Source organism: Ictalurus punctatus, chromosome 10 (genome assembly GCF_001660625.3).
Source record: "Ictalurus punctatus breed USDA103 chromosome 10, Coco_2.0, whole genome shotgun sequence".
NCBI lineage: Eukaryota > Metazoa > Chordata > Actinopteri > Siluriformes > Ictaluridae > Ictalurus > Ictalurus punctatus.
Window position 1 is genome coordinate 15,850,043 of NC_030425.2, and position 27,156 is coordinate 15,877,198.

The 27,156-nt window shown below is 41.1% G+C and overlaps 1 protein-coding gene across 11 annotated transcripts in view; it reads left to right on the plus strand.

Annotated features, from left to right (window-relative positions):
* ptprsa (protein tyrosine phosphatase receptor type Sa) overlaps positions 1-27,156 on the plus strand; it is a 269,054-nt gene that overhangs the window by 104,952 nt on the left and 136,946 nt on the right. For all 11 annotated transcript variants that reach the window (XM_053683034.1, XM_053683035.1, XM_053683033.1 and 8 more), the window contains one exon: positions 20,207-20,393. In XM_053683034.1, the coding sequence (XP_053539009.1) occupies positions 20,306-20,393 (88 nt within the window). In that variant the 5' untranslated portion in view covers positions 20,207-20,305. The remainder of the gene's footprint in view (positions 1-20,206; positions 20,394-27,156) is intronic.

Sequence of the window (27,156 nt, forward strand, 5' to 3'; positions counted from 1 at the left end):
ATTGAGTTCTAAAGGAGCAAAGGGGTGTATGCAGATTTTTATTCATTTATTTATTTATTTGTTTATTTTTTTAAGAGGGGGACCAAGGCATCAGTTAGGGGTTAGTTAAGTGTTCACGGAAGAGCTGGGCGTTTAGCTGTGTTTTGAAGATAGTGACAGATCCTGCTGTCCGGATTGAGGTTGGACAGCAGAGGGAGGGTCAGTTTGAAGGTTTTGGAAATGGACCTCATGCCTCGCTGAGTAGGCACTGCCAGGCGTCAGTCTTTAAATGATCGCAGGTTGCATAAGGGAAAATAAACATCTTCATTTTCTATACAGCAAGTTCTAGGCAAGACTGTTTCCTCTGTATTCCACATGTACAGGGCTATGATTTAAACATACACTGTGTCTAATGCTAAAGTGATCACTGTACATGTCCCTTGGTAGCCACATCAGGCTTGTAGCTACATTTTAAAACGAATGAAGCAAAAATAATCATCTCATCGCTGTCACCAACTATAATAATCAGCTTACCTGGAGTCTCCTCTCTCTCTCTCTCTCTCTCTCTCTCTCTCTCTCTCACACACTCACACACACAAACACTCACTCCCCTGAGACAGCGGATCTGATCAGGCCATATGGAGCAGACGGTGTCTTACTGAGTGCCGCTGACGACAGCTGAACAGATCAGGCTGTTAGCGGTGCTGCAGGCTTCATTTCTTCACCGGGTCCTTCAAAAAAAAAAAACCTGCCTCACTTTTTCTTTCTCTCTTCAGAAAGAAAGAGTTTTCTCCTCCACAGTCAAACAGATGGAAAGAGACAGCACTTGCGTCACATGTTTACCAAGCAAATAAACTTATCCACTGACAGCCCCATTCTAAACTTAACAATCGGGTCCTTTCAAGCGGCGCCACGTAACGCCACTCAGCTACCATCCCTGAGTGTTTTTTAAAAATATTTTTTGTATTATTTTTGGAGTGCTGCCTGCATACATTTCAAACGCGCCAAGAGGCTTTTATTTTTAATTCATTGAGGAGTTGACTACGGGAATTGTAACGGCTGTGCTTCAGAGAAACTTCGCTTTGAATTCATCCTCTCTCAGCGAGTTCAGAGCTGTGCCAAAATAACAAGAAGAGAGCGAGAGAGACAGACAGAGGGAATAAAAGTCCAAGTACAAGACGGCTTGGTTGTGTTGTTTTTTTCTTTTCTTTTCTTTTCCTCATAAACACAGCTGGTTAACCACTTTAAATTTCTCGTGTTCCTTTTTCCATGAAAAAGGCAGGCGTCCCAGGGAGGGCTGGCCTCAGAGAGGTGATCAAAAGAGCAGTACTGTTTTATGCTGTTGTTGTTTTTTTAGATTTTTAGAAAAGAATTAGGCCTTTTTAAGGTATTCACAATCTTGATTAAATCAGCTCACGGTGTGAATCTGAAAAGAAAATAAAACACTGAAATTACGGCAGCTGGCAAAGCTGTCTCACTAATAAAGATCCAGCCATTAAAAGAAGACTGATGGAAGGCAGCCTGATGTTCTCACTTCGATTAGGAAAAGTTAATTGTTGTATTTGTGTGTGTGTGTGTGTGTGTGTGTGTGTGTGTGTGTGTGTGTGTGTGTGTATGGAGATTTGGAAAGAGTGCAATCCTAAATCTCAGAGGTGGGCCGTGTGACCTCACAGGCTAACAGCTGAGCTAACAGCACAGTTACTAATTGTAGGTCACGCAGTAGTGCATGGATCAGTTCCCAGCCGTTCTCGCTGCTTGGCTGATTGTTACAGTAATGAAAAATTGATCAGTGTGTAATCAGGCTGTGTTGCCCCTGGGGGGGAAAACAGGAGCCACATCCCCTTTTGCTTGATGGGATGATTGATCGGTCCAGTTGGCTTGAATGCTTTCTCTCTCTCTCACACACTCTCTCTCTCTGTCTCTCTCTCTCTCTCTCTCTCTCTCACTGTGTGCCTTTCCTCTACTGCTTCTGGCAGAGGGCAGGATAAAATGCACTCCCCTTGTCTCTTCTCTCTTTATTTGGTGGTTATTGTTTCAGGGACGCTAGTCAATTGAGCGTAGCCAACAGACAGGGATGGTACAACAATAAACTCGCAGTGCACCACTCTCTGCTTCTTGTACCTGTTCTTTTTATAACCCTGCTGAAAACCCTGGCTTGGCCTGACTGAGTCTTTGGCGTGTGGCTGCTCAGCTGAGCTTTAATGTGAGGGGCTGTCAGATCACTTCAGATACTAGGAGCTGATGTCTGTTCTCTCAGTTTGTGCCCCACTCGCCTCATCAGTCCCTATAGCATGTGAGAGGGCTAGTTTCACAGCACAACAAGGCAACGCTGCTTTCTTAAGTGGTTACAAGCTCTGCAATAATGCAGAGAATTAGCGGCCCACCGTGGAGGGTGTGTAGGTGGTTGGGTGTTTAAGATTGTTAATAGGGATTTTAAGCAACAGCCACTGATGGAACGGCCGCTACATTCTGACGTTGTATTGCGCGTGCACAACTTTAACTTCTACTTTGTAACATTCTACTGTAACCGTCTACTATGAGAGAATAGCTGGTTTGCTGTAGTCGTTACAGCATGATAGATTAGGTAAGTGAATGTTTTGTTTTATGGTATGACATTGTAATTGCATCAGTATATGATTGTACCATTAGCCTTTTTTTTAAATCTGTGTTGATGTGTTTTAAACTTAAAGCACACCTATTATTGTTTTGAAACGTGGCTAATTTTGTTTTAGGCAATCTATTGTACAATAGGCTTACATGCATCCAAGCTCAAAAAAAACTTTAATATGCTCATAATTTAAATTGCAGTATTACAGTTACCCCCCCCCCCCCCCCCCCCCCAAAAAAAAAAAAAAAGGGGGGACAGTTTCAAAAAGGAAACACCCACTACTATAACGAGTTCTAGCTCCTTCTGTTAGCGAGCAGTGGATGAAGACCAGAGGCGGGGCTTTTTGTTACAAATCTATGTAGGTTAATACAGGAAGTAAGTCTGGAATTACTAACGACTCGTTTCAGCTGTTCAGAATCACTTCCTTCTTTTGGGAGTCAATAACTCTTTGTCCTGTGCTTTGATTATTGAAATTTTACAGACTTTTTGCATTCACAAACAGCTCTATAACACATTAGATGAAAGGTAATATTTGAGAAGCCATAATAGGTGCACTTTAAGCTAATTTGAATGATTTTTCCATTTATACAAATATATGTCTACTGTTGGCAACAACACCTCAGGTAGCATTTGAGATCAGAGATGATGTGAAGCGAACAATGTAAGTGTTGCCTGAACATCTTCCTCAAAATCCCTGTTCAGTTTATTACAACGCTATTAAAAGTCATTTAGACATGCGTCTTTCGTCATGTAATTTACACAGTAAATCTAGGTTTTTCGACTTATTGGCATCATACAAGAGTAAAAACTCTACTTCTGGCAATAGATTATTATTTAATGCAAAAAGCAATCCTTCTCTTGCTTTTTTTAAATGACATTTTTTCTATAAACGACTGAATGCCGCGCTGCACCGTCTTGTTTAGGGTTGCTTAGTGATTTTTATATTCTCGGCTAAGGCGGTGTAACAGCATACTTCCAGTTACCGTCGCCGTTCCATTCACAGCTGCTGCTTAAAGTCCCTAAAGCTTTAACAAGAATGAACACAGGTGCTTATTCTGCCAATTTTCACCTGTGCTTTCTTGTCTTTTCTGTTCTTTTATTGATTTGTACTCACTTACTTATACTCACTTTCTGCTATTGATGGTCCAACAAGAATACCATAAAGATTGGCATTTCACAAAACTAGTGGATAATCTTGAACATAAGACCTGCTGCAGTAATATTAAAGACTGTCCTGTGCTCATCCCATTCTTATTTGCAATAAGCGGTAGTATAGTAATGGTTTTAAATACACCCAGAAAAGGATGAGTTCCCATTCTGAATCTGATTCCTCTCAAGGTTTCTTCCCCATGTCATGCCAGGGAGTTTTTTTCTCACCATTATTGCCTCTCGATTGTTTATTAGTGATCGAAATCTGCATCTGGATTTCCAAAAAACTGCTTTGTGACAATATATAATGTCTTGCTAAAGTGCAATACAAGTCAGATTGATTTGAATTTTGTCATTTGCCAAACCAAAACTGTGGACAACTTTCTTCAAATGGGAGATTTTATAGATATGTCAAACAGAAGATAATGTTTTTCAACATTTCTAAAGTGTCTCTGCTCATAACTGAGCATAAAGGCCATGTGAAATCCATCAAATGAAAGGTCTGATCTTGAAGATTCTGCCTAGCTGTTCTCTAAAAAAAAAAAAAAAAAAGCCCCAGATAAGCAGCAGCTTTCTTCCAGAGCCTTGCTGTGCAGGAATGCAGTATCGTAAAGCAAAATGAGCCTGGTGGAGCTCTGCCAGCTGCTCTGACCTCTGACCGCTCAGCCAGTGCAGGCAGTAAGGAGGCACTTTTACGGGGAAACAGATACAGAAGGGTAGTTGGGAGATTTTTTATAGAGCTGGTAAACAGCCCGACTGCTGCGATGGCTGTATTTGGGCTCATTCTGCCCTCATGAGCCACCCACACAGCCCCAGTTTCAACAATAGCCTCATGTGTATGAGGTTGTTTATGGAGAAGTGGCATACAAATGCAGCCACTGTCCCCTCAACCCCTTGTTTTGGCCGTTGGGGAATATATTACAGTCTGAACACGCAATCCATGACTCTTCCCTACAGGAAATTGATCATGGTCCTGTGGGTAAAGTGCCAATGGGCAGTGCTGCCAAGACCCTGGCACTACCACACATGAGCACTGGGGTCATGATGCCTCTGACACACTTCTTCCATTCCACAATTCCTGCCTTGTGCAGTCCGGGACAGAGTCAGCAAGAACGACATCAGCCTTTTGGAGTTCAGAAAGCATAGCATAGCAAAGCCACGAGAAGGTGTTTCTTTTTCCACCTTCTCATGGCTCTGAGATGAGAACCAAAAGGGGCCGGTTGTTTTTCTAGGCTGATTCAGAGAAAAGGTGAGGACTCCTAGCCTCAAACCTGGCCATCTGTTTTCTGTCTTCAACACTTGTCTTTCTCTTTCAGTGCTTCTGCTTGGCCTAGCCGTGAACCCATGCTCCTTTTTTGTACATGCCTGTTTCCGCATTCTCTCCCAAGCTCCATCTCAACTCGAATGTGATTATAGCCTCCCACACCCGCTGACCACAACCCTGTCGTGTAATTACAGCAGCAGAGAAGTAAGCGAGAGGAAGAAAAAACACTTCCACGGTCTTAATTCCCCTTCACTTCAGCAAGTCTGCTACTTGTCTGAGGTGTGGTAGGGTTCAGCCGAGGCAGGAGACGTTTGTAGAAACAATGCGCCAATAAGCTAAATACTGCTGATTAAATAGGCAAAGCAATTTCTGTTATAATTTTTTAAAGAAAAAGAACAATTTAAGAGCAACATTCAAGCGCAATGTCTCTATTAAGACACAGCAGGTGGAAATTAAGATTTTTTCTGATTTTTAGATAAATTGCACCTGTAACATGCTTAAATTCTTACACCCGTCAACCATTTTCAACAATTCAGAAATGATATTCCAACAAATTGCTGTAAAAGTCATACCCAGTGAGAAATAAATGTCATCCACTGTTAAATATGCAAGTTTAGACTTATTTAATTAGATGAAGCAACATTTGCATAAATTAATGTGAATTTTTGAAAACTTCAATTATCCTTCCATCCATCTATATTCTGTACTGGCTATCCTCCACAGGGTTGCAGGGAAATTTGTATTTGTATACATTATTTATTTATTTATTAACAAATTGACACACACACTTGCAAGTGAGACCTAATTCCAGCCTGCTGAAGGTTAAGGATCTTGCTCAAATGCCAGGCAGTAGCTTTTTAACAGCTGTGTTAGTGCTGCCCCCGTTTTTTCCCCTGCCAAATCAATAACAGGAATGTAAAAAAAAAGTGATTGTGAAGTGTGACATGGTCTTAAAGACATTCCTGTCTCTTCAATACACCTGATTGCTAGGGAGTCTTGTCCATGTCTTTTTGTTCTCCTTTCTTTTCATGGATGCGAACAGTTTTTGACGTGACACAGCTCCAGCGTACAGTGACACACTGCCTGTGACAGTGCTGTTAAGCTGGTACGTATGCTAAACAGATGCATAGCACAGCGATGCTAATGGAATCTCTTCCCCAACGCTTCACATTCGCCTGTCAATAATAGTGAGAGACATTGTAATTGTGTGTCAAGAATAATTAGAGCAGTATAGCTTTCCTGAACATCCTAGCTAAATCGATCAGCTTGCCAGGTTTCCCAATTAGGCGTTACCCACAGATTTCCAGTCTCCCATCTCCCGAGATTTGCATAATTCTAATAATTTTGCTGATTCAGCTCCAAGGTCTATTGGGGCTGGGTAAGAAAATATCGATTCTCCGATTTTAATCGCTCTTCAATTTAACGAAACAATATCGATACGGGAAATCTCTCAATCAATTCATAATGCGCATGTTTCATGTTCTGAGTTTTGAAAATGGTTTTATTTCTTAAACATGTTTTAAGTTGTTAATGAATTTCAATTTCACACAACATTTACAATGTTTTTTGTACGGTAATGTGCATTGTATGCACATATTTATGATTTCTTGTTACAATGTTTGTTACAGTAATGTGCATTGTATGCACATATTTATGATTTCTTGTTACAATGTTTGTTACTCAAAGGAAAAGAAAAAAGTAATTAAACATAATTGTGTAGCCCTATTGTTAAAGTAAATATGTATTTCAGTAATATAGCTAAGTAGGAGGGTTTAACTTACCAGCATTTATATTAAAACATGGATTCCATGTCTACAAAACTAACATTTTAAATGAAATATTGCAAACGAATTGATATCAAATCAAATCGTCAAATTAGTCGCAATACCCAGCCATAGAATCTGTGCTTTGCGTCGAATCAATTTGAGGTTTCTTCAGAATGGGGTAATCTGCCAGTCTTTATGCTTTCCCTTTAAAACACTCTCAGCTCTGTCCAGAAGGCTGACAATCTCATCTCTTCTGAGTGTCTGGTACTCTTGGATTGAGGCCAGATCTTGATGTCACTCTTTTCCAAGTAGTGATGTGTCTGAACAGGTCTGGAATTAAACAAAGCTTAACTGTATCAAGTCCTGCCTGAACTGAAACAGGAGGTCAAACTGTCTCAAAGCATATTGATGACCTTTAGCCCCAAAGCACTGGGAGATATCCGGCTCTGAAATCTGAACAGCTTCGGTCTCCCTACGCAAGTCCCTTCCAGGAGGCATGCCCTTATGATGACCTGTCAAAATGTGTCTGTGGGTCAGGCTGGCAAAAGTGACAGAGTGTCTCAGTTTGTAATGCACTTTCCATTGGAAAACATTTATATCTCAGTGGCAATCTCTTTGGAGCCTCCTGAGGAGAGGCAGATTGAGAGAGATTCTCAGGTTGGAGGTAATCCTTGCTGATGGCTGATGGAGATTGAGCCCAAAATACATTTTTATTGGTGTGTATAATCGCTTGTCCTCCATCTTGTCCACTTCAGCCATCAGCAAGCAGAACTTCAAATCTGAGGATCCGAATGAGCCTGATTCTCAGGTCTGAAGCTCTGCTGCACCAAATAAGATGGAGGACGACTGCAATAAAATGTCCTTTTGGTCTTGCAAAGCTTACTACTTGCTAGTGTTTACATTTGATCTTTGGCAGATCAAAAATTTGACTCCTGACGATGCTACAGTTGGCTGGGAGTCGAAGAAGGAATCATTTGTCTTGCTCTCTTCACTGTAAAAAAAAAAAAATCACTGACTTTACTTATCAAATATGTACATTAGTTCCACTTGAATGTACTGAGTTGTATTAACACAGGTTGTTTCCGTACAGCCAACAAGATTTGATCATGTATATTCAAAGCACTGGAATAAAATTGTGCTTTAACGCGGGACCCTGGTGCTCTGAGGCAGCCGTGTTACCCACTGCCCACATGCAGCACATTATTTAATCGTATTAATTTAATGTTATAGTAATTTCCTGTCATTGCCAACATCCTTGCAGGATGTTATAATGTAATTGGGTCACGTTAATCCTACATGAATTGATCACACTCAACTAGTATATTAGATAGATGTTTAAATTAAATTTAGGATACGAAATGAAATCACGTTTTGATTTTAAATCTGACCAACCACATGTTCCTTTCTTCAGTGTGGGAGCGAAGGATATTTTTCCTTCATTCCATCAGTCAGAGTGATGCTAGCCAATCACAGGCATCTGTTAGCTCATGTGTACAGATTAGGGCAGTTATGACTAAAGCCCATAACTCAGTTTCATCCTCCAACTAGGAAAAAACAGTGGAAATGGCCCCTCTACTTGGAATTCTTGCATGGGAATTCAGGAAGGTTCAGTCCAAGTTCAGAATATGATGTCATTTCAACATGGCTGGTCACACCGTATTATAATACGTAATTCACTCATTCATTTGTTCATTCATTTAACTACAGTAGCTGCTTTATCACGATGAAGCCAAAGCCTATACCGGGAACACTGGGCCCAAGGCAGGAGATTTCACACCTGTCTTACCTTTCTTTCAGTCTCCATCTATCTTCTTCTTTCCCTCTCTCTCACAGTAGACTGTGAGAGGTCTCTGTGTGTGTGCGTGAGCGTGTGTTATTCATCATCGAAATCTCTCTAGCTCTGTGGCCCATCTGCAGCCCAGCGATCCTCCATAGATCATCCCTCTGCCTCAGTAAACAAACAAAGGATGGAGCGCCTTGCAAAAAATAAGAAAGTTGATGTGGTGTTTGTCATCTCCCTAATGCATCAGTATTCACTCTCTCATGGACAGCAGGTGTTTTGTGTGTATACGTTTAGTAGTCTGTGTTGATGACTACTTAGAAGTATTGTATTGTCTGATTCGAAGAGAACAGAAGATGTGGGATTATAGACAAGCTGGCAACCCACATTTACACATGCAAATACATGTATATTCATGCAGGTCCTCAGCATGCACGCTGAGGTTTTATGTTTTTAAGTGTTTGTGTGTGTGTGTGTGTGTGTGTGTGTGTGTGTGTGTGTGTGTGTGTGTTGAAAACAAGAGATTGGAATTTTACCATGAGAAGTTTTCTGTGACTCTAAATGAAAAAAGGTTGTGTGTTGCTGGTTATATGGCTTCCTCTTACTAAAAGTGATGAGGCCATGAGAGATCGTGCGATACAGTTAATTTAATCACGTGTGGATGCTCTTAGGCACGATGCATGCTTTTGAGTCACTTACTGCATTTATAAAATGGAAGACGAAACACAATATGAAGAACAATCCAGTGTTCAATAGATAATTTAGGTTGTTATTATTAATCCATCCATTCATCCATTTTCTGTACCTTATCCTACACAGGGTAGCAGGGAGCCTGGAGTCTAACCCAGGGGATCTGGGGCACAAGGTGGGGGACACCCTGGACGGGGTGCCAATTCATCGCAGGGCACAGTCGCACACAAATTCACACACTGTGGACAATTTAGAGACGCCATTCAGCCTACAATGCATATCATTGGAATTGGGAAGGAAACCTGAGTACACAGAGGAAACCAAGGCAAAACCGAAGCACGGGGAGAACACGCAAGCTCCGCACATACAGGGCAGAGGTGGGAATTGAACCCCCAACCCTGGAGGTGCAAGGCAAATTTAGTGTTAACCACTAAGCTACCGTGCCCCACTGTTATTATTAATATTCACTATAAACAATTCTTACACAATGAAGTCTGTTAACAGTAAGCGTTGGTTGGGTTCAACAGGTGTGCGTATATCAAGGTTTTACAACAGCTTCAGCACAGCTCAGCCAATCTGATTTTAGATGCAGAACATAAGACCTGTGCATGATTAGATTTTAAAACATGCATTCCTGTGAACAGGTGTGTCTTCTGTGATGATATACTGTAATGGTTTGTTGTTGTTTTTTGTTGAAACTTATTTGTATGCAAAGTCCAAGCTGCTAAAATACACATCAGGCTGGAAAAACTGGAAAAATATTCCACTTTTGTGGTATTTATTGGTATTGTGTTGAGTGTGAATAGGCCTATTTTTGCAACTTGCTGAATGAAATTGCATTGCATTATACTGCACAGCATTGAATGAACTAAATGTACTGAATTGCCTGCTTTTCCTGTATCTTACATACATTTAATCATTGATTATATTTACAGCTTGTGCATCCTCATCATTTCAGATGGACAGATACACACTCGTGGTTACTAATTTGCTCTCTGCATTGAGACAATCTCTAGAGCTCTGAATTTGGAGTTTTAATTGGAAGCTCGTTATGACTTCATTCTAATTCACATGATCTGACACACACAGTAAGCTTTAGTTGCTAAGCAACATAACAGACAAAGATTAAGGTATACTATTGATCAAACAGTGGCTTAAGTGTAACTATTTGATTGATTTAAAACCTGACACATTGGAACAGAATTTCAAACACAGCTCAGTCAATCAGATTTAAAACCAGAGCTATTTTTTTATAATGACACACAAGACTCGTGCATACCAAATGTTTTCACGTGATTAGATTTTAAAACATTAATTTCTGTGAGCATAGGCTACCGTTCTGTGATGATATACCATAATGTTTTGTGTTTTGGGGGGGGGGCTTTTTTAAGCATAAGTGTTGAAACTTGTTTGTATTTGATGTCCAAAGTGCTAAAATAAGCATCAGGCTAGAAAAAGCGTCTTCAAATATTCCACTTTTGTGATATTTATTCGCATTGTGTTGAGTGTGAATAGACCTTTTGTCTGTCGGTTGAACCGTTAACAATGTGAGCGTGAAGAGAAAATGGCTGCTAGGCACTAAAGGCAGAACCGGAGTCGCTGATTGGCCGGGGCCAGTGAATTTGATCCTCTAGTTTGCTGCTGCGTACGGACCTTTGGTGTTCTTCATCTCGGCACGCAATTCAAAATGGCAGCGTGAGCAATGCAGCAGGAGAGATGCTGGCACCTGGAATACACACCCAGATCTGGCATCGAGATGAAAGCCAGATGTGTGTGTGTATGTGTGTTTATGCTTGTGTGTTCCAGGTGTCTCAGATTACAGCTGTGGTCTGGGAGCTGCAAGTGTGAGTGGGCACCAAAGGAAGCTGCGTGTCCTTGGTAATTGGATAGAATCAAGAGGAATTCAGACGCCTCTTTGTTTTAGCGCAGGATGTGTGAGACGCCACAGAGCACCCGGGATCTTTGGAGGATTTCTGTTCTTAGATCACTGTCTCATTGTTCTCTAGACAGTGCTGATTTGGGAAATATTCATATGACTGATTCAGCTTTATCACAAACTTTTATATCTAGGTAACAGAGCATGCCTACAAGTCAGCCATTCCGACAGAAAAGTAGTGGTTTAATTAAGGGATAAAAACATGGAAAGGTGTGCTGTTATAGGAAAATAATTAGTGATGGGGTGGTGTGGTATGATGTGTTACTGGTACAACCCCAAAGTGGATCATTTTCCTATGACAGCACAGCGCAAAGTGGGTTATTCCAGCAGCTGCAATTTTTTAGTTATTAATGAACAACATGTCACACTTTTTAACCATTCATAGTTACAAACATTTACAGCTGTGGCTCAGGTGGTAGAGCAGGTTGTCCACCAATCATAGGGTTGGCGGTTCGATTCCAGGCCCACATGACTCCACATGCCGAAGTGTCCTTGGGCAAGCCACTGAACCCCAAGTCGCTCCCGGTGACAAGTTAGCACCTTGCAGGGCAGCTCTGCTACCACGTGTGTGTGAATCGGTGAATGAGACACAGTGTAAAGCGCTTTGGAACCACTAAGGTTAAAGAAAAGCGCTATATAAGTGCAGACCATTTACCAGTCCAACATTTGCGACAGGTTCAGCTATTAACAGCTGCTCCCTCTTTTTTCTCTCTTTTGAAGTTAATACGACAAAAAACAACAGCTTGTCATGTTACAAAGAAACTCGGAAACACAAATGTCCATGTCCTGAAGACCCATGGAGGAAAACTTACCGATGTTACAATGCACTGACACTGGAGACTCCTTCCATGAATGTCTCCTTAGAAAACGCTTCACCGTTTCAACGATTTATTTGGAGCGGTAACCAACACTGCGCTATAAAGCCTAATATTAGCAAAGCTATGTGTAACACACTAATAAATGTCATATTTGTTCAGCATCATGTAATGTTATGTAGCAACTTTTCATTGAGATGTCGTTTCTACGTCCACTCCCAACCAACAGCATTTTTAGTTGTTATAGCACTTTCTAACAAGGAATCTTGTATCAAACCCTAGCATTTTGACTACCCATTTCATTTGATTTGGACCAGCTGTCTTGTTTAATTGACCGGATCTATTCCATTGAGATGTGCTAGAGAGTAGCATCCACATTTACTGGCCCAAAGTGGGACCTGCTTAGTGATTTAGAGGAACATGACAACCTGAAGTAATTTGGCCTCCTGCCGCACTTCGAGTCACATTAAGGACAATCGACAGTCCCTTCATGCACAATTAGGCATGTTTGCCTCATTTCATTTAATGGCTTTTTGGGTTTCTTTGGGTTTTTATGTCAGTGGAACAATGAACACTATCTGCTTCATCGATTCAATTAGGCACCTATGATAGAGTCTTTAAAATGACCTTCTTTAACCTATTTTAATCCAATAATTTGCTTTATTTGAGAATTAAAGTAAACATAGCCACGTGGAAGGTTGAGATATGGACACGGTGCTTTGAAAGTAATAGTTTGGACTTATACTTGACTAGGTTTGAAATTTCCATTGTATGGTAACTCAGTGTAAAAACATCACAGTGTTAATCAACATCTAAAAACTGAGAAGCTGGTAGTGAAAGTTAAAAGAAAAATTAATTGCAAATTCTTCATACATATACATATACAAGTGTTCTTGTATATGTAACAAAAGCCAGAAGGAAAAAGAAAGATCAATTCCCCAATTTTTCCTTCTTAGAAAGCTATTTTGAGAATGATGTTTCCATAAAATCTCTTACATTTTCAGTATTTTTCATGTTGTTGTTATAAGCTGAAACAAAGGATAGCTGCGAGGAAAATCTTCTTAGCCAAAAATAGATATTTGTTTGATTAGTTATGAACTGCAATGCTGTGTTCTTCTGTTGCGTTTGATATCCGTGGTATACAGTGCAATTGCAAACATGCTAGGAACGCCAACAGAAGTAGCAATGTAACATTGTAGATTACACAGTCAGGGTTTTCATGGCTTTATTTTTAATAAGGAGGCCTTGTCTTATCTAGTTTTTAAGTGATGTAGGGAATGAAATGTGTTTTGGTTATATTTGGGGAGGAAACATGACTGTGGTCCATTGTGAAGTTATCATGAATGCTCCATACTTCACAGAGAGACCTCTTTTTGAAATTAACAGAACGCACATGAACGTTATTTATAAATAGATTTTATTCATTGTACAATCACTGATTTGTGTAAATAAGAAGAATCACAATTTAGTAATGTTATAGACTAACAACATCCATTTCACCATGTTGTTTCCTTTAAATTTGACAATTACAAATACACAAGCTGTGGGGGGTAGCAATGAGGAACCTGAGGTAGAATGAAACATCAAACCTACATGAAGGAGCTGATTTGCGCAACAATACAGATGCATTGTTTGTTTTAAAATAATATTCTAAATATAATGTTTCTTCCTTGGACTTCACCTGCATTTAAACCTGGCCAACTTTTCATTCAGTGCAAAGAATGTGAGGAGCACAGTGTCTCTATGAAAGCAACAGTTTTGAAGGGCTCTTTGAAATAACTTGCTTTTCATCACGGCAGTTGGAACGACCAAAAAAATGCTGTCGTGGGTGTGGCCCACTTTGTTCATCACTTCAAATAGACTTCAGAAAGGAGGCATGGCCTGAGTGCCTGTTGGTTCCGGTGAAGGAGGCATGGCCTCTGTCTCTGTCAGTCTCAGTGAAGGAGGAGTGGCTTCTGTGGCTGTCAGTCTCAGTGAAGGAGGTGTGGCTTCTGTGGCTGTCAGTCTCAGTGAAGGAGGTGTGGCTTCTGTGGCTGTCAGTCTCAGTGAAGGAGGAGTGGCTTCTGTGGCTGTCAGTCTCAGTGAAGGAGGTGTGGCTTCTGTGGCTGTCAGTCTCAGTGAAGGAGGTGTGTTTTTTTTGCCTGTCAGTCTCAGTGAAGGAGGTGTGGCTTCTGTGCCTGTCAGTATCAGTGAACGAGGCGTGGCCTCTGTGGCTGTCAGGCTCGGTGAAGGAGGCGTGTTTTTTTGCCTGTCAGTCTCAGTGAAGGAGGCGTGGCTTCTGTGTCTGCCAGTCTCAGTGAAGGAGGCGTGGTCATCCACTCTTAATAGTTGACACTTTTTTTGCACCCTGCTGAATGAACTTGCATTGCATTATAGTGCATTGAATAAACCTGTATCTCACATACATTAAATTGTTCAGTATATATGCAAGTTGTACATCCTCATCGTTTCAAAAGGACAGATGCGTACACACTCGTAGTTACTAATTTGCTCTCTGCACTGAGACAGTCTCTAGAGCTCCGAATTTGGAGTTTTAATTGGATGCACACACACACTGTTTCTATATTTATGAGCTTTTAACATTCTCTGAGAAAGCTTAAAACTCAGGAACACAGTATTGCATGTTTCCCGATCAACATGGGGACACTTGCTCCCCACGGAGTTATCAAAAAAATCACACGCAGGCTTACATTTTCTTTTCTGCTTCTGTTTGTCTTCCTGCTGCATCTGCTTCTTTCCTCGGTGCCTATGCTGCATTCCTTTTGTAACATTCACATTTTCATATGCATATTTGCTGCATGCACAGGTCTTCCTTTGCCTCTTTTGTGGTGCAACACGACAGGCCTTCCATTTGAATGAACACACACACACGCACACGCACCTAGAGTGCCTGCAGGTCTGAGCCCCAGGTCGAATGGAGAAACATTGCCATGTGTCAGCGCCTCTCTGTCCCTAAGGATAAATAGCTCTGCAGTTTTTATAATCATAACTCATATTAACATAGATGCCCAGTGGCTCTGCAGGTCCAAATTGGACCCCTTTTTTTCAATCCACACTCATCTGTACACATTTACCTGTAAAAATTTACTGTTTAAGACAGCATTATTTTTTCATGAAAGAAAAATAAATTAATCATATTGTCCCTGTTGGTATTCAGTTTTTTTTCTCTAATTAATGTTGGTTCAGATCATTTCATGGTCGGTTTCAGAGGCTTGTTTGGTAGGTTTAAATTCTCGTTTGGATTTTTTTTTTCAATTTGCACTAAAGTTTACCCTCGGCCTAGCATGCTTGCTCTTTTCTTTCTACTTTCATTCTCTGCTCTGTTTCTCTCTCTCGCTCTCTCTCTCTCTCTCTCTCTCTCTCTCTCTCTCTCTCTCTCTCTCTCTCTCTCTCTTAGCCAATCTAACACGTTAGCATTAATAATGCATGGATATGCGCAGGATTAGGCGAGTCAGTGTGAGCAGCACTGATTACATCTGAGTGCTGGAACTCACAATGAAAAGAAAGAAGAAACTGGAAAACAAGTGGGAAACCGATGCACATTTGATGCTGCATTACTAAACCTGCAGCCTCTTGCCTTCATTGCGTTCATTCTCCGTGATGTCACTGTGCAGATTGACCTGTAATTGATTTCCAAGAACCTCTTCGTCATCTCACGCTTTGTGACGTCTGTTAAAGCGATGACGTGTAGCGTTTCCCCCACCTAGACTTACAGTGTAGTTATTCTTTCCATTTGCAGTCTTGTTGATATTCCTGGCTCACCTCCATTTTGCTTCACTGTAAACCAGCGTGAGATCGTTCCTCCTCCAGCTGACTGTGCAGAGGTTTGAGCAAGTGATCAACAGGAAGATGAGCACCAGCTGAATGTGAAACACCACCTGCTTCTTCTCTCCAGGGACACCGAGCTAGCTTTTAGTTAGTGGTTTGCAGTGAATATCAGGCTTCCTTATTTACATTTTTTTTTTTTGCAAGTCCATATCTGTGTGTGATGCTGATATTGGCGAGTATTCCTCAATGAAGAACAAAAAGTCCAGGGGTGGAGTCAAACCTGATCCAGCCCCTCCCACCTGGGCGGAGACTAACAAAAGTCCAGAGGGTGGAGACATCTCTGTTTCAGGGTTAGGGGTTAGGCTTAGGCATATAGGAATCAGATCAAGTCCAGCTCCTCCCTTTGGAGGAACAATCCTAGATACCAGTGACCTCAACATATATATTCACTCACATTTAGACACAGAAATGTGTCCCCTGTTTGTGCACTATTTGCACTGGACTGGCCACCAGTCTTCCTTCTAGAGCAGGGCTGTCCAGTCTTATCCGGAGGCAGGTTTTCATTCCAACCAAGCAGAAGCCACACATGAGAGTACTGAAAGCCAAGATCTACTGATTAAACAGGTGTAATCAGCTCTGGCTCCTGCTTGATTAGAATGAAAACTTGCAACCACACCAGCCCTTTGCGGATACGTTTGGACACCTCTGTTCTAGAGGTCCGGGATTTGTGCTTTCATATAGACTGCTGTAAAAATTAGTTAGTATTTTTGCATTTCCGGTTCCATCGTCCTGAAGTCAGCGGGTTTTTTGAATGTAGTTTTTGGTTAAATGCCTGAAATGTTGTTAATACTAGCGCAAGATATTTTCACGTTTTAATCTATGACATAAAATACATCAGTAATACCCCACTCATGAATTTTTTAAAGCTTTTACATGTCTTGAAAAAGGCAGTTGCTAACAAAAGGCTAAATGGGTCTGGGACTGTGGCTGTCGGGGACATTAAACGTCATCATGCTGAACAGGAAAACTCATCTACTACAACCTCATTGTTATTATACACACTATTCCAACTCAAACTTTCCAATTTATAGCTTTATAGTATTTTTCAACTGTATTTTTTTTTCATATTGTAGTGCTATAAAGATTAGTGGTAGTGATGTTGAAGTCATGCGACTGTGGTGTTGTTCGTTTATAGCCTAACTTTAGCGTTTTACTTCTGGTGATTGTATTTAGGCTTCAAATTCCCTAAAAGTTGTGTTCATTTGGGAAGTGCACTACCTCAGTATGTTTTCATGTATGTAAAACTATACCTCGTTGCCATGTTATAGCCTTGTTATATTTATCTTTTAGTAAAAAGCTAAAAATTTTATGCCCTTAATGCCCCCGTGGTATCGAAAATGGTATCAAATATCGATATTTTTCAAGGTATTGTATCGAAGTTAGAAATTCCAGTACCGGGACAAGAAATTTTATGAAAATCTTTTTAGTTTATTTTGGTGCAAAGATCTCAGCGTGAACTCAAGCATGGTGGATTTTTATTTATTTATTTATTTATTTACTGTCTATTATGGCAAGAGAGGTGTACAAAAAGTTCTGGAAGTCAAATTTTGATTTTGTGTGCAAAAAAATAAGGCCTCCAAACAAGAGGAGTGGTGATGGTAAGTGCTGATGAGGCCTGGTTTGTACGATTTGAGTCAGAACTGCAGAAACGTAGATCTCCAGCAGGAAGATTTCAGTGTTAGAAAGAGGAAACAGTGTCCTGCTTCTTTAGACGCTTTTCTAAGCTCAGCTCCTGACTGGAAACGTGACAGCAGACTCACAAAGCCTCATACATTCAAGGCTCCCACCTGACCGTCACTTCCTGCTTTCTCGGCACGTGGCTCCTGCAGCCCCTGCACTACACTGCTGCTGTCTTTTGTTACGTGAAGCTGAATGCAGGTGTTGCTGTGCGCTTTGACAGCGAGCTGCTCTCTGACACACCGCCTGTCAGCAGGCACTCACTCTCACATTGTGACTGTATGGCCCTCAGGAAAGGCCTTGCAAACAAAGGGCCAGATTGACACACGTGTATGTGTGTGTGTGTGTGTGTGTGTGTGGCAGTCATTGTGCCGAGTGATGATCTCAAGGGAGAAAACATAAAAGGCTTATTGTAAGAGTGTGCGGTGTGTGTGGAACACACCCTCCGGGTAGGTGTAGGAAGTAAAGATGATGAGAGTGTGTCTTAAACATGTGTGTATGGTGGCGTGTTATGTAAAGTGCTACAATAAAGCCATCATCATCTGCGCTCAGCTCAGCTGAGATGTTGCCCTTAGTATGTCAGGATTTTGCACAAAAAAAAAACAAAAAACGAAGGTTAAATTCAAACCATTCGCAAACTTAAGAAACATTGCCGCTAGCGTTTCTCATTCTTTATGGTCTCATATGAAATGTGTTATATATTGGTTGTATTGTGCACCAATGCAACCAAGCTAGCTAAGGTTAGCCTAACTATTATATTGTGTAGCTAATAGAAATCTGGGGACAAGTTTTTTTATTAAGGTATGAAACTTAGGCGACTCATTACACTGCCATTGTGAAGCGTGAAGTGTTAGCAAGTAGCAAGATATATATAGGTGTCCCAAAAGTGTATAGGAGACTATGTTTGCCAGCATCATGTCAGTTGTGTCTTCATCAGTGGATGTTTGTGGACGTTCCACTTCTTCGTCGGTCCGCAGAACTCCCAGTCTTTTTGAATTTGTTAATAAGTTTGGCAGTAGTGTCGGTGTGATGTGCTTGCCATGTTTCCTGTTAAAGTCCATCACAACCTTGCGACAGCAAGATCAGCCATGAGAACTATTTCAATGCGTTGTCAAAGACATACAGTCCCTCCAGGATTTCGCAATTTTGTGTGAACATTGGCAGAAATGAACACAAAATCAAACAAATGCTACAATATTCGGAGGAGCTTGCAATTTTTCAAAATTAGCGCAGATTTTGGCCAAGACATGTCATGTGACATCATCACAACACACAGTCAGCCAGAGCACTCTTCGATTCACGTGCATGAGTACAGCATGAACATGAGTACAGCTAAAAGGTCTCACCAGCAAGTCACTGTTAAAGACCATGTAAAACAATTTCTTGCAACTGCAATTTCACCAATTCAGCTAGGTTTCTGAAAGGAAAAATAGCACAAATTGAATCAGAAATTTTAAAAAAAAGACACCACAAAAAAAGAGGAGTCACTCACTGAGGATTAATAGCAGTTTATCATCAGCAGAAATATCAATAGGTGCCTCTGTAATTACAAGATGAACAGATTAGTGAATAATGGGATCTAGAGATAAGAGCGGAATGTGTGTGTGTGAGGTGAGAACGTGACAGGAGTTTGGTTCGGTCTGACATACTACAGTACTGAAACAAAGATAATGAAACTACAATTTGTGTAGTGTAACTTTACTTTTTGGTCTGTTTTAAAGTAAGATATATTAAATATGAAGTCAGTAGGGATATTTAGGATTTTTAACACCTAATCATGAATTATCCCAGGGATCATAATTAACAACAATCATGTTCCTGCCTATTGCATGTGAGGATGATATCAATGTATCAGTACATTTTATATTTATATATATATATATATATATATATATATATATATATATATATATATATAAATTATCGAGGTTGTATGTGTATTGTGATGTTTTATAACACAGCACTGGTTTATTACAGTAAATCCGATTGGTCAGAATTTGTTGTTTAATCAATTAAGTTGTATTTTATAATAACAGCAAAGTATTTTAATGCTCTCGTTCTAATACATTATCATTTAATTTAATTTAATTTAATTGCATTTTTTTTTGTATGTGCCCGAGGTGAAAAAGTTGGCCAAGGAATAAAGAGAAGACTTTTCTGGATAAATCATAATGTAACGTGTGTGTGTGTGTGTGCGCGTGTGTGTGTTCCCATCTCACCTCATCAATCTCTCATCTCATCATCTCAGAATATTTGCATAACAGTAGTTAATGGAAATTATTATTTGGGTGCATACAGGAGTAAAGAGATAAAATTTGCACAGTTTTTCCAAGACATTTTCTGAAGTTCTTGAGTTAGTTTAGCTGCATCAGTGTTTCTCAAAAAAGCATAATTAAAATAAAAAGCTGTTTCCTTGTCTTCAAAATTTAGTTTCAAAATGAAAAACAACTGAATGCAACGTACAAGAACCTATAAATAATGTCAACTTGAATCTCGTGTAATTTCGGTGAAAAGTTTAGTAATAAAAAGCTCTATTGCTCCAATAGGTAGCCAAAATGTTGTTGTAGTCATTTAAATGATGAGTTAATATGCGAATAGTGGAATATCTTTTATAGATAAAGTTGTCCTGACTGCAAAACTTCAACTGCTGTTGAAGAAATACCAGTGAAGCAGAAACAAGCCCACTAACAGACTCTTATTTTTCTCTTTTCCAGAGTGCTAAACATCCAGCGTGCCAACACCCCCACCCTACCCCACCCCATCCCCTCCCCTGCTTCGCACCGGGCCGTGGCTCTTCCACCAGGTCAAAGGTCATGTGCAGAATGGTGCCCAACATGGCCGTGCTGCTGTGTGTGAGCAGCCTGCTGCTGTCTCCGTTGCTCGGTGGCTCCCTTGCCTTGTGTAAGTCCAAACAAATCCTCAGCCAAAGCTCGCTTTTAGGGGATCTTAATCTGGAACAATGTTTCTTATTTCTGCATGCACACTTTATTGAATTTACTAGAGTTTGCTTGGAGTCGTTTTTTTTTTTTTTGTCTTTTCTGTTGAATCAGTATGCTCATATGGACATAGGTAACTGATCCCAGATTTGACACCGAAGCCTAGATATGACTTTTAGGAAATGTGTCTTAAACTAACTCTAAGCATAACCTCTGTAAAATATTTTTGTGTATGATTTAGGAAAAGGAGCAGAATTGCAGTTAAAGGGGGAAAAAAAAACATCAAACTTCTTCCAGCAAAGACTTAAATCTACGTATTAATTGACTGATCTCAGATCCTAATTGGACTCTTAATGAGTACTTTATAAAAGGAGTTGCACTCGGAGGGTAAACTCATTAAGCCTGTAGATAAAGCACATAAAATATATTAGTTTCATCTGTAATCATCTTTCTTTTTCCTATTTCTCAGTTCACATAATCTCTTACATTTCTATACATAAAGAATTGAAACAAATGAATCAAATATTGTTAACATTGTCAAAGCAAACTTTTTTTTTTATTCTATCGTAACCTGTTGTCGTTTATTGCATGGTAAGGTTGCTTTTATATTGATTTAAAAAAAAAAAAGAAATGAATTTTAAAAAACCTAATATAATAACATTAATGGAAATACATCCATGCGCACACCAGACTATGAGGGAGCCGTCTGTCATTATTGTCTTGCGAGAAGGAGACGCCCTGAGAGTGTGACCCGATGCTAGAAACTGGGGACACCTCCGAATTTTCAGAGCACGTAGGCATCACTGTGTGACACTGATTACTCTAAGGGATTTCATCCTCGGAGGAAACCCACGACTTTTCGGCCAACACTGAAATTGTGTCCTGTGCAATAGGACCAACGGTATGATGTTGGTTGTTGTTGCCATAAGCCCCAGCAGTCTGTCGTGGAGACTGGAGGGGGTGCCCAGATCCAGCTTTATCTTGCTCAATGTTGATAGGATTGACCCTACGCGAATAGAAACGCCCTCATCGTAGAATCTCATATAACCCCTATAAAAGTTGTCGTCTGCACTGGAGAAAGCATACTTTTCTTGGGGTTTAACCTGAGCCCCAAGCTCCTCATGTGGGCAAGAACAACATCTCGATGTTGAATTGCCAGTTCCTTGGATCACGCTAGAGTTAACCAGTCATCCAGGTAGTTTAGTAACCGAATACCCTGGAGTTGCAAGGGAGCCAGAGCGGCATCCATGCACTTTGTGAAGGTGTGAGGGGCTAAGCTAGGCCAAAGGGAAGAACCTGATGTTGGTATGTGTTGCCTCCAAAATCGAACCTTGGTAATTTCCCTATGTGGTGTATGTTCTATTTATTAGATCCTCAGGGGGGTGAGCTCTGAACTGGACCCGGTAACCCTTTTCTGTGGTGGACAGAACCCATGGAGACACATTTGTCAGTAGTTTCCATGTTGCCACATGGTCTTTTAGTGACGTTAACTCTTCCACATTCTGTTGGAGGAAATCAGATTTTCGTTGCCCTGTGACAGCTCGCTGACCAGAGAAGACTGAAAGCTTGGGATGACAATAGCTAGGAGAGGCTCTACATTAATACTCAGGGCTAACTGCCCTAACAACCTCATGTCCCCTGATACTTCCCTCCATGGCCCATCACTCCTTCTTTGTCTGCTGGGCATTTATGATCTTTCTCAGATCAGGCCTACTTGCAGGCTGCAATTGTGGCCGTATATTTTCCCTGGCTCGCTGTGGTGGGAGGCAGGCTGCCACACTCGCCTTCTGTGCCTCCCTCGCACTACAGCTGCCCTGGGCGCCACTTGTGGATGCCCCGAACAAACTCGATATGACAAGGAAGGAACTGGCTGAACGCTGCCATTTGCTGTTTCGCCTTGCGAAACCTGTTGGCAATGGCGTTAACTGCGACGCCGAACAGGCAGTAGGGTTAAACAGGGGCGTCCAACAGGGAGACGTTATCCTTATCCCCTGAGAGGCTGAGCCACAGGTGCTTCTCTGCCACAACCAAGATACCCATTGAATGGCTGATATGACGGGCTGTTTGCTTGGTCGGCCGGAGAGACAAATCTGAAGCGCGGCGAAGCTCCGCCACTGCCTTGGGCCCAATTCCCTCCCCACTGTCGAGTTCACTGAGCAAGTCTGCTTGGTAAGGCCTGCAACACTGCCACTGTATGCAGTGACCCACAAACCCACTTTGCCAACCAACGCAAGAGGTAGCTTGGTAGCCGAGTGGTAGACAGTGGACACCTGATTGGACGGTCATGAGTTCTAATCCCAGCACTACCAACCTGCCACTGCTAGGCCCTTGAGTAAGGCCCTTAATGTTCAACTGCTCAGTTGTATAAAATGTGATGGTCTAGATTGAGTTTTCCTACAGCCCTAGTAATCACTTCAAGCAGCTCTTTGCTTGAGAGCTGCTCTCTGTTTTGGTGCAGTGTCTCCCCCCTCTGTCTTCTCGGAGTCTGAGAGGGAGGGTTGGCTTTCCATACCGGAAGGAGTAGTCAGGATGTGAACTTCAAAATCCGGCGGACTGCCGTACCCGGAAAACAGAGCAAGAGATAGATAGCCATCTCCGGCTCCTCTTCTAGATCCATACGGGATCCCCAGGACCTGAGCCAGCAGGCTGCCTCGGCAGCGGCTGGCCCAGATCTGTGAGGCTCTGAAACCCAACTCCCTCCGGCCAAGAAGAGTCGTGAGGCGTGTGTGTGTGTGGGTGGGTATGTATGTATGTATGTATATATATATATATATATATATATATATATATATAAATATATATATATATATATATATATATATATATATATATATATATATATATATATATATATATATATATAAAATATATATACACACACATACAGTATCTCACAAAAGTGAGTACATCCCTCACATTTTAGTAAATATTTGATTATATCTTTTCATGTGACAACACTAAGGAAATGACACTTTGCTACAATGTAAAGTATTGAGTGTACAGCTTGTGTAACAGTGTAAATTTTCTGTCCCCTCAAAATAACTCAACACACAGCCATTAATGTCTAAACCGCTAGTAACAAAAGTGAGTACACCCCTAAGTGAAAATGTCCAAATTGGGCCCAATTAGCCATTTTCCCTCCCCGGTGTCATGTGACTTGTTAGTGTTACAAGGTCTCAGGTGTGAATGGGGAGCAGGTATGTTAAATTTGGTGCCATCGCTCTCACACGCCCTCATACTGGTCACTAGAAGTTCAACATGGCACCTCATGGCAAAGAACTCTCTGAGGATCTGAAAAAAAGAATTGTTGCTCTACATAAAGATGGCCTAGGCTAAAAGAAGATTGCCAAGACCCTGACACTGAGCTGCAGCACGGTGGCCAAGACCATGCAGCGGTTTAACAGGACAGGTTCCACTCAGCACAGGCCTCGCCATGGTCGACCAAAGAAGTTGAGTGCACGTGCTCAGCGTCATATCCGGAGGTTGTGTTTGGGAAATAGACGTATGAATGCTTCCAGCATTGCTGCTGAGGTTGAAGGGGTGGGGGGTCAGCCTGTCAGTGCTCAGACCATACGTCTCACACTGCATCAAATTGTTCTGCATGGCTGTCGTCCAAGAAGAAAGCCTCTTCTAAAGATGATGCACAAGAAAGCCCGCGAACAGTTTGCTGAAGACAAGCAGACTAAGGACATGGATTACTGGAACCATGTCCTGTGGTCTGAGGAGACCAAGATAAACTTATTTGGTTCAAATGGTGTCAACCAGGTGAGGAGTACAAAGACAAGTGTGTCTTGCCTACAGTCAAGCATGGTGGTGGGAGCGTCATGGTCTGGGGCTGCATGAGTGCTGCCGGCACTTGGGAGCTCCAGTTCATTGAGGGAACCATGAATGCCAACATGTACTGTGACACACTGAAGAAGAGCATGATCTGTATGCAGTATTCCAGCATGATAACGACCCCAAACACACCTCCAAAACAAACACTGCCTTGCTAAAGAAGCTGAGGGTGAAGGTGATGGACTGGCCAAGCATGTCTCTAGACCTAAACCCTATTGAGCATCTGTGGGGCATCTTCAAACGGAAGGTGGCGGAGCACAAGGTCTCTAACATCCACCACCTCCGTGATGTCATCATGGAGTAGTGGAAGAGGACTCCACTGGCAACCTGTGAAGCTCTGGTGAACACCATGCCCAAGAGGCTTAAGGCAGTGCTGGAAAATAATGGTGGCCACACAAAATATTGACACTTTGGGCCCCATTTGGACATTTTCACTTAGGGGTGTACTCACTTTTGTTGCCAGCGGTTTAGACATTAATGGCTGTGTATACAGTTATTTTGAGGGCACAGCAAATTTACACTGTTATACAAGCTGTACACTCACTACTTTACATTGTAGCAAAATGTCATTTCTTCAGTGTATAGTATATATATTCTTTTTGCAAGTGTTCACACAAACGACTGACATGCAGTCTTTCACTGAAAGTAATAAGGCTGACGGCGTGGTTCGCAGGTGCCGTTTTATAGTCACGCAAGTTGCGAAATTGCCACGTCACCTGACCATGGCAGGCCTATAAATAGGAATGATTTTACACAGACTTCAGATAGCGGTCACGTGTGAGGGCACTTCCCACAGCGTGAAGTTCACCAAACGTTAAGTTTCCTTTGACAGTGCTCATTGGTCAGCTGTTATATTTGTAGACTATTGCTAGGTAAATGAGAAACGTTGACACCAAGGATAAACTAGACAATGACTGAGGATAATGATATTGCTAGCTAGCATGTAGCTGTTAATCCTTTTCTGAACAGTGGGCCTCAATGTTAGACATTTTTTAGTAAAGTGAATAAATGTTTTAATAGGTCAGACCAAACTAAAAATCTCTGTCAGATTTCTGACAGTTTTGATAACACTGCTTTTCTTCATGCTTACATGCATTTGCTGCTGAATGACGATCAGCCACAAAGTGCAAATCACTCATGAATACATTTGTGTGCTCGCAAATCATGGCACCATGACTCATTTTTAATGACCGCAATCATTGATGCTCTATCCAGCATTGGCTTCGATGCGTCCCTGAATATAAGAAATTATGGGCGGAGCTATGCGTCAAGCTTTGCAAAAAGAAGTGAGTCACTGAGAGATTTTATCCTCTTCCATTTTACCTTGTAAGCTTGCAGGTCACATCCTGTTGGGATTCGGTGTTAGTCACAGATAGATGATAAACATGGGCACACACTGTAGAGTACCAACACACATCAAGGCTTTTTTTAAACCAGTGTATGAGTTGTGCAGGGCAGAGGTCAATTAAAAGGTCAGAATCAGAAAACACTGCTCTAGTTTGGAGTTTTTGTAGTTTAGAAAACCGTTTTGGACCAGTTTCCCAAATGAAAGTGTTCACTGTATATGGTACTCATTTACTTCTAAAAGACGGGGTCTTGATTGAACTCAATCGAATGGCTGTGGATACATACATCATGGGAGGGATCTAGGTGTGGAATCTCTTATTTGCCCCCTTTCTCATGAACTCTAATTTTAAGATTTGTTCTGTACTCCTTCTTTGATAAAACAAACAAAGAGAAAGACCGACAGAGAGAGAGAGAGAGAGAAATGTGAGCCCACCACTCTCCTGCACTGACTCCAGGTAAAGACAGGGATAATTTAGGTGATGAGTAAATAAAGATCAAAAGAGATAGAGAGGGAGGAGGAGGGGGGTGCTTGTCCATGCCTTTGTTTGCTCAGATGAATCTTTTTTCTCTCTCGACTTGCCCTGTATGGGTTAGGACAGTAAAGCCAAGCGCCTGGCTAATGTGTGTCTCTGAGCAAGTATTTAATCAGTCCACCTTGCCTCACTGATCCTTTAACCTCGACCTCAGAAACAACAGCGAACCTCTCTCTTTTCTTCTCTTGTCTTTATCCATCCAGTGTCTGTCTCTTGCTTTGTCCTCTTTTCTTTCACATCCCCCATCGTGCACTGGTTGCTTTTTTTACCTTCAACTCAGTTTATGATTGCTGTATCTGTCACCCCCCTCCCGCTCTCTCTCGCGCTCTCTCAGTTTTCATGTGCTTAATTGGCATGACATATAATTGTACATTTTTATTACCAAAGCAAGTTCAAGGGAAGGGTAGTGTAATCATGAGAAATAAAATAAAACAGAATAAAATATTAATAGATTAAATAAAAAAATAGTGCAAACATGTACATAAATATACAAATTAAGGACAAAATAAATTTACTCTATACAGAATAATTGAAAAAAGAAGGATAAATTGTGTAGCATTCCAGGATAAAAGTGAATTTACTAATAAAGGTAATATATATATATATATATATATATATATATATATATATATATATATATATATATATAAACAATAATAATAAAGAAGAGTGATCACAACAATTACTGGAAACACAAGGCCAAGACAGATCACTCACTGTCCCTAATATTGTGGCAGGCTGAGACATATTGAGCTGTTAATATACAGCAGTCTTTTTCTCCTCCTAGTAGGAGGAGGAGTTTTTCAATGTTTGATAGATGTTAAATGTTTGATAGATGTCAAATGTTTGGACTGTGTGTTTAATTTTGGGGAAGAATTTCTCTCTCTCTCTCTCTCTCTCTCTCTCTCTCTCTCTCTCTCTCTCTCCCTCCCTCCCTCCTTCCTCCCTTGTTAGTGTACTTTCACCCCAGCTAATGATTTTAGGTTATCAGCATTTGTTCCATCAGAACTT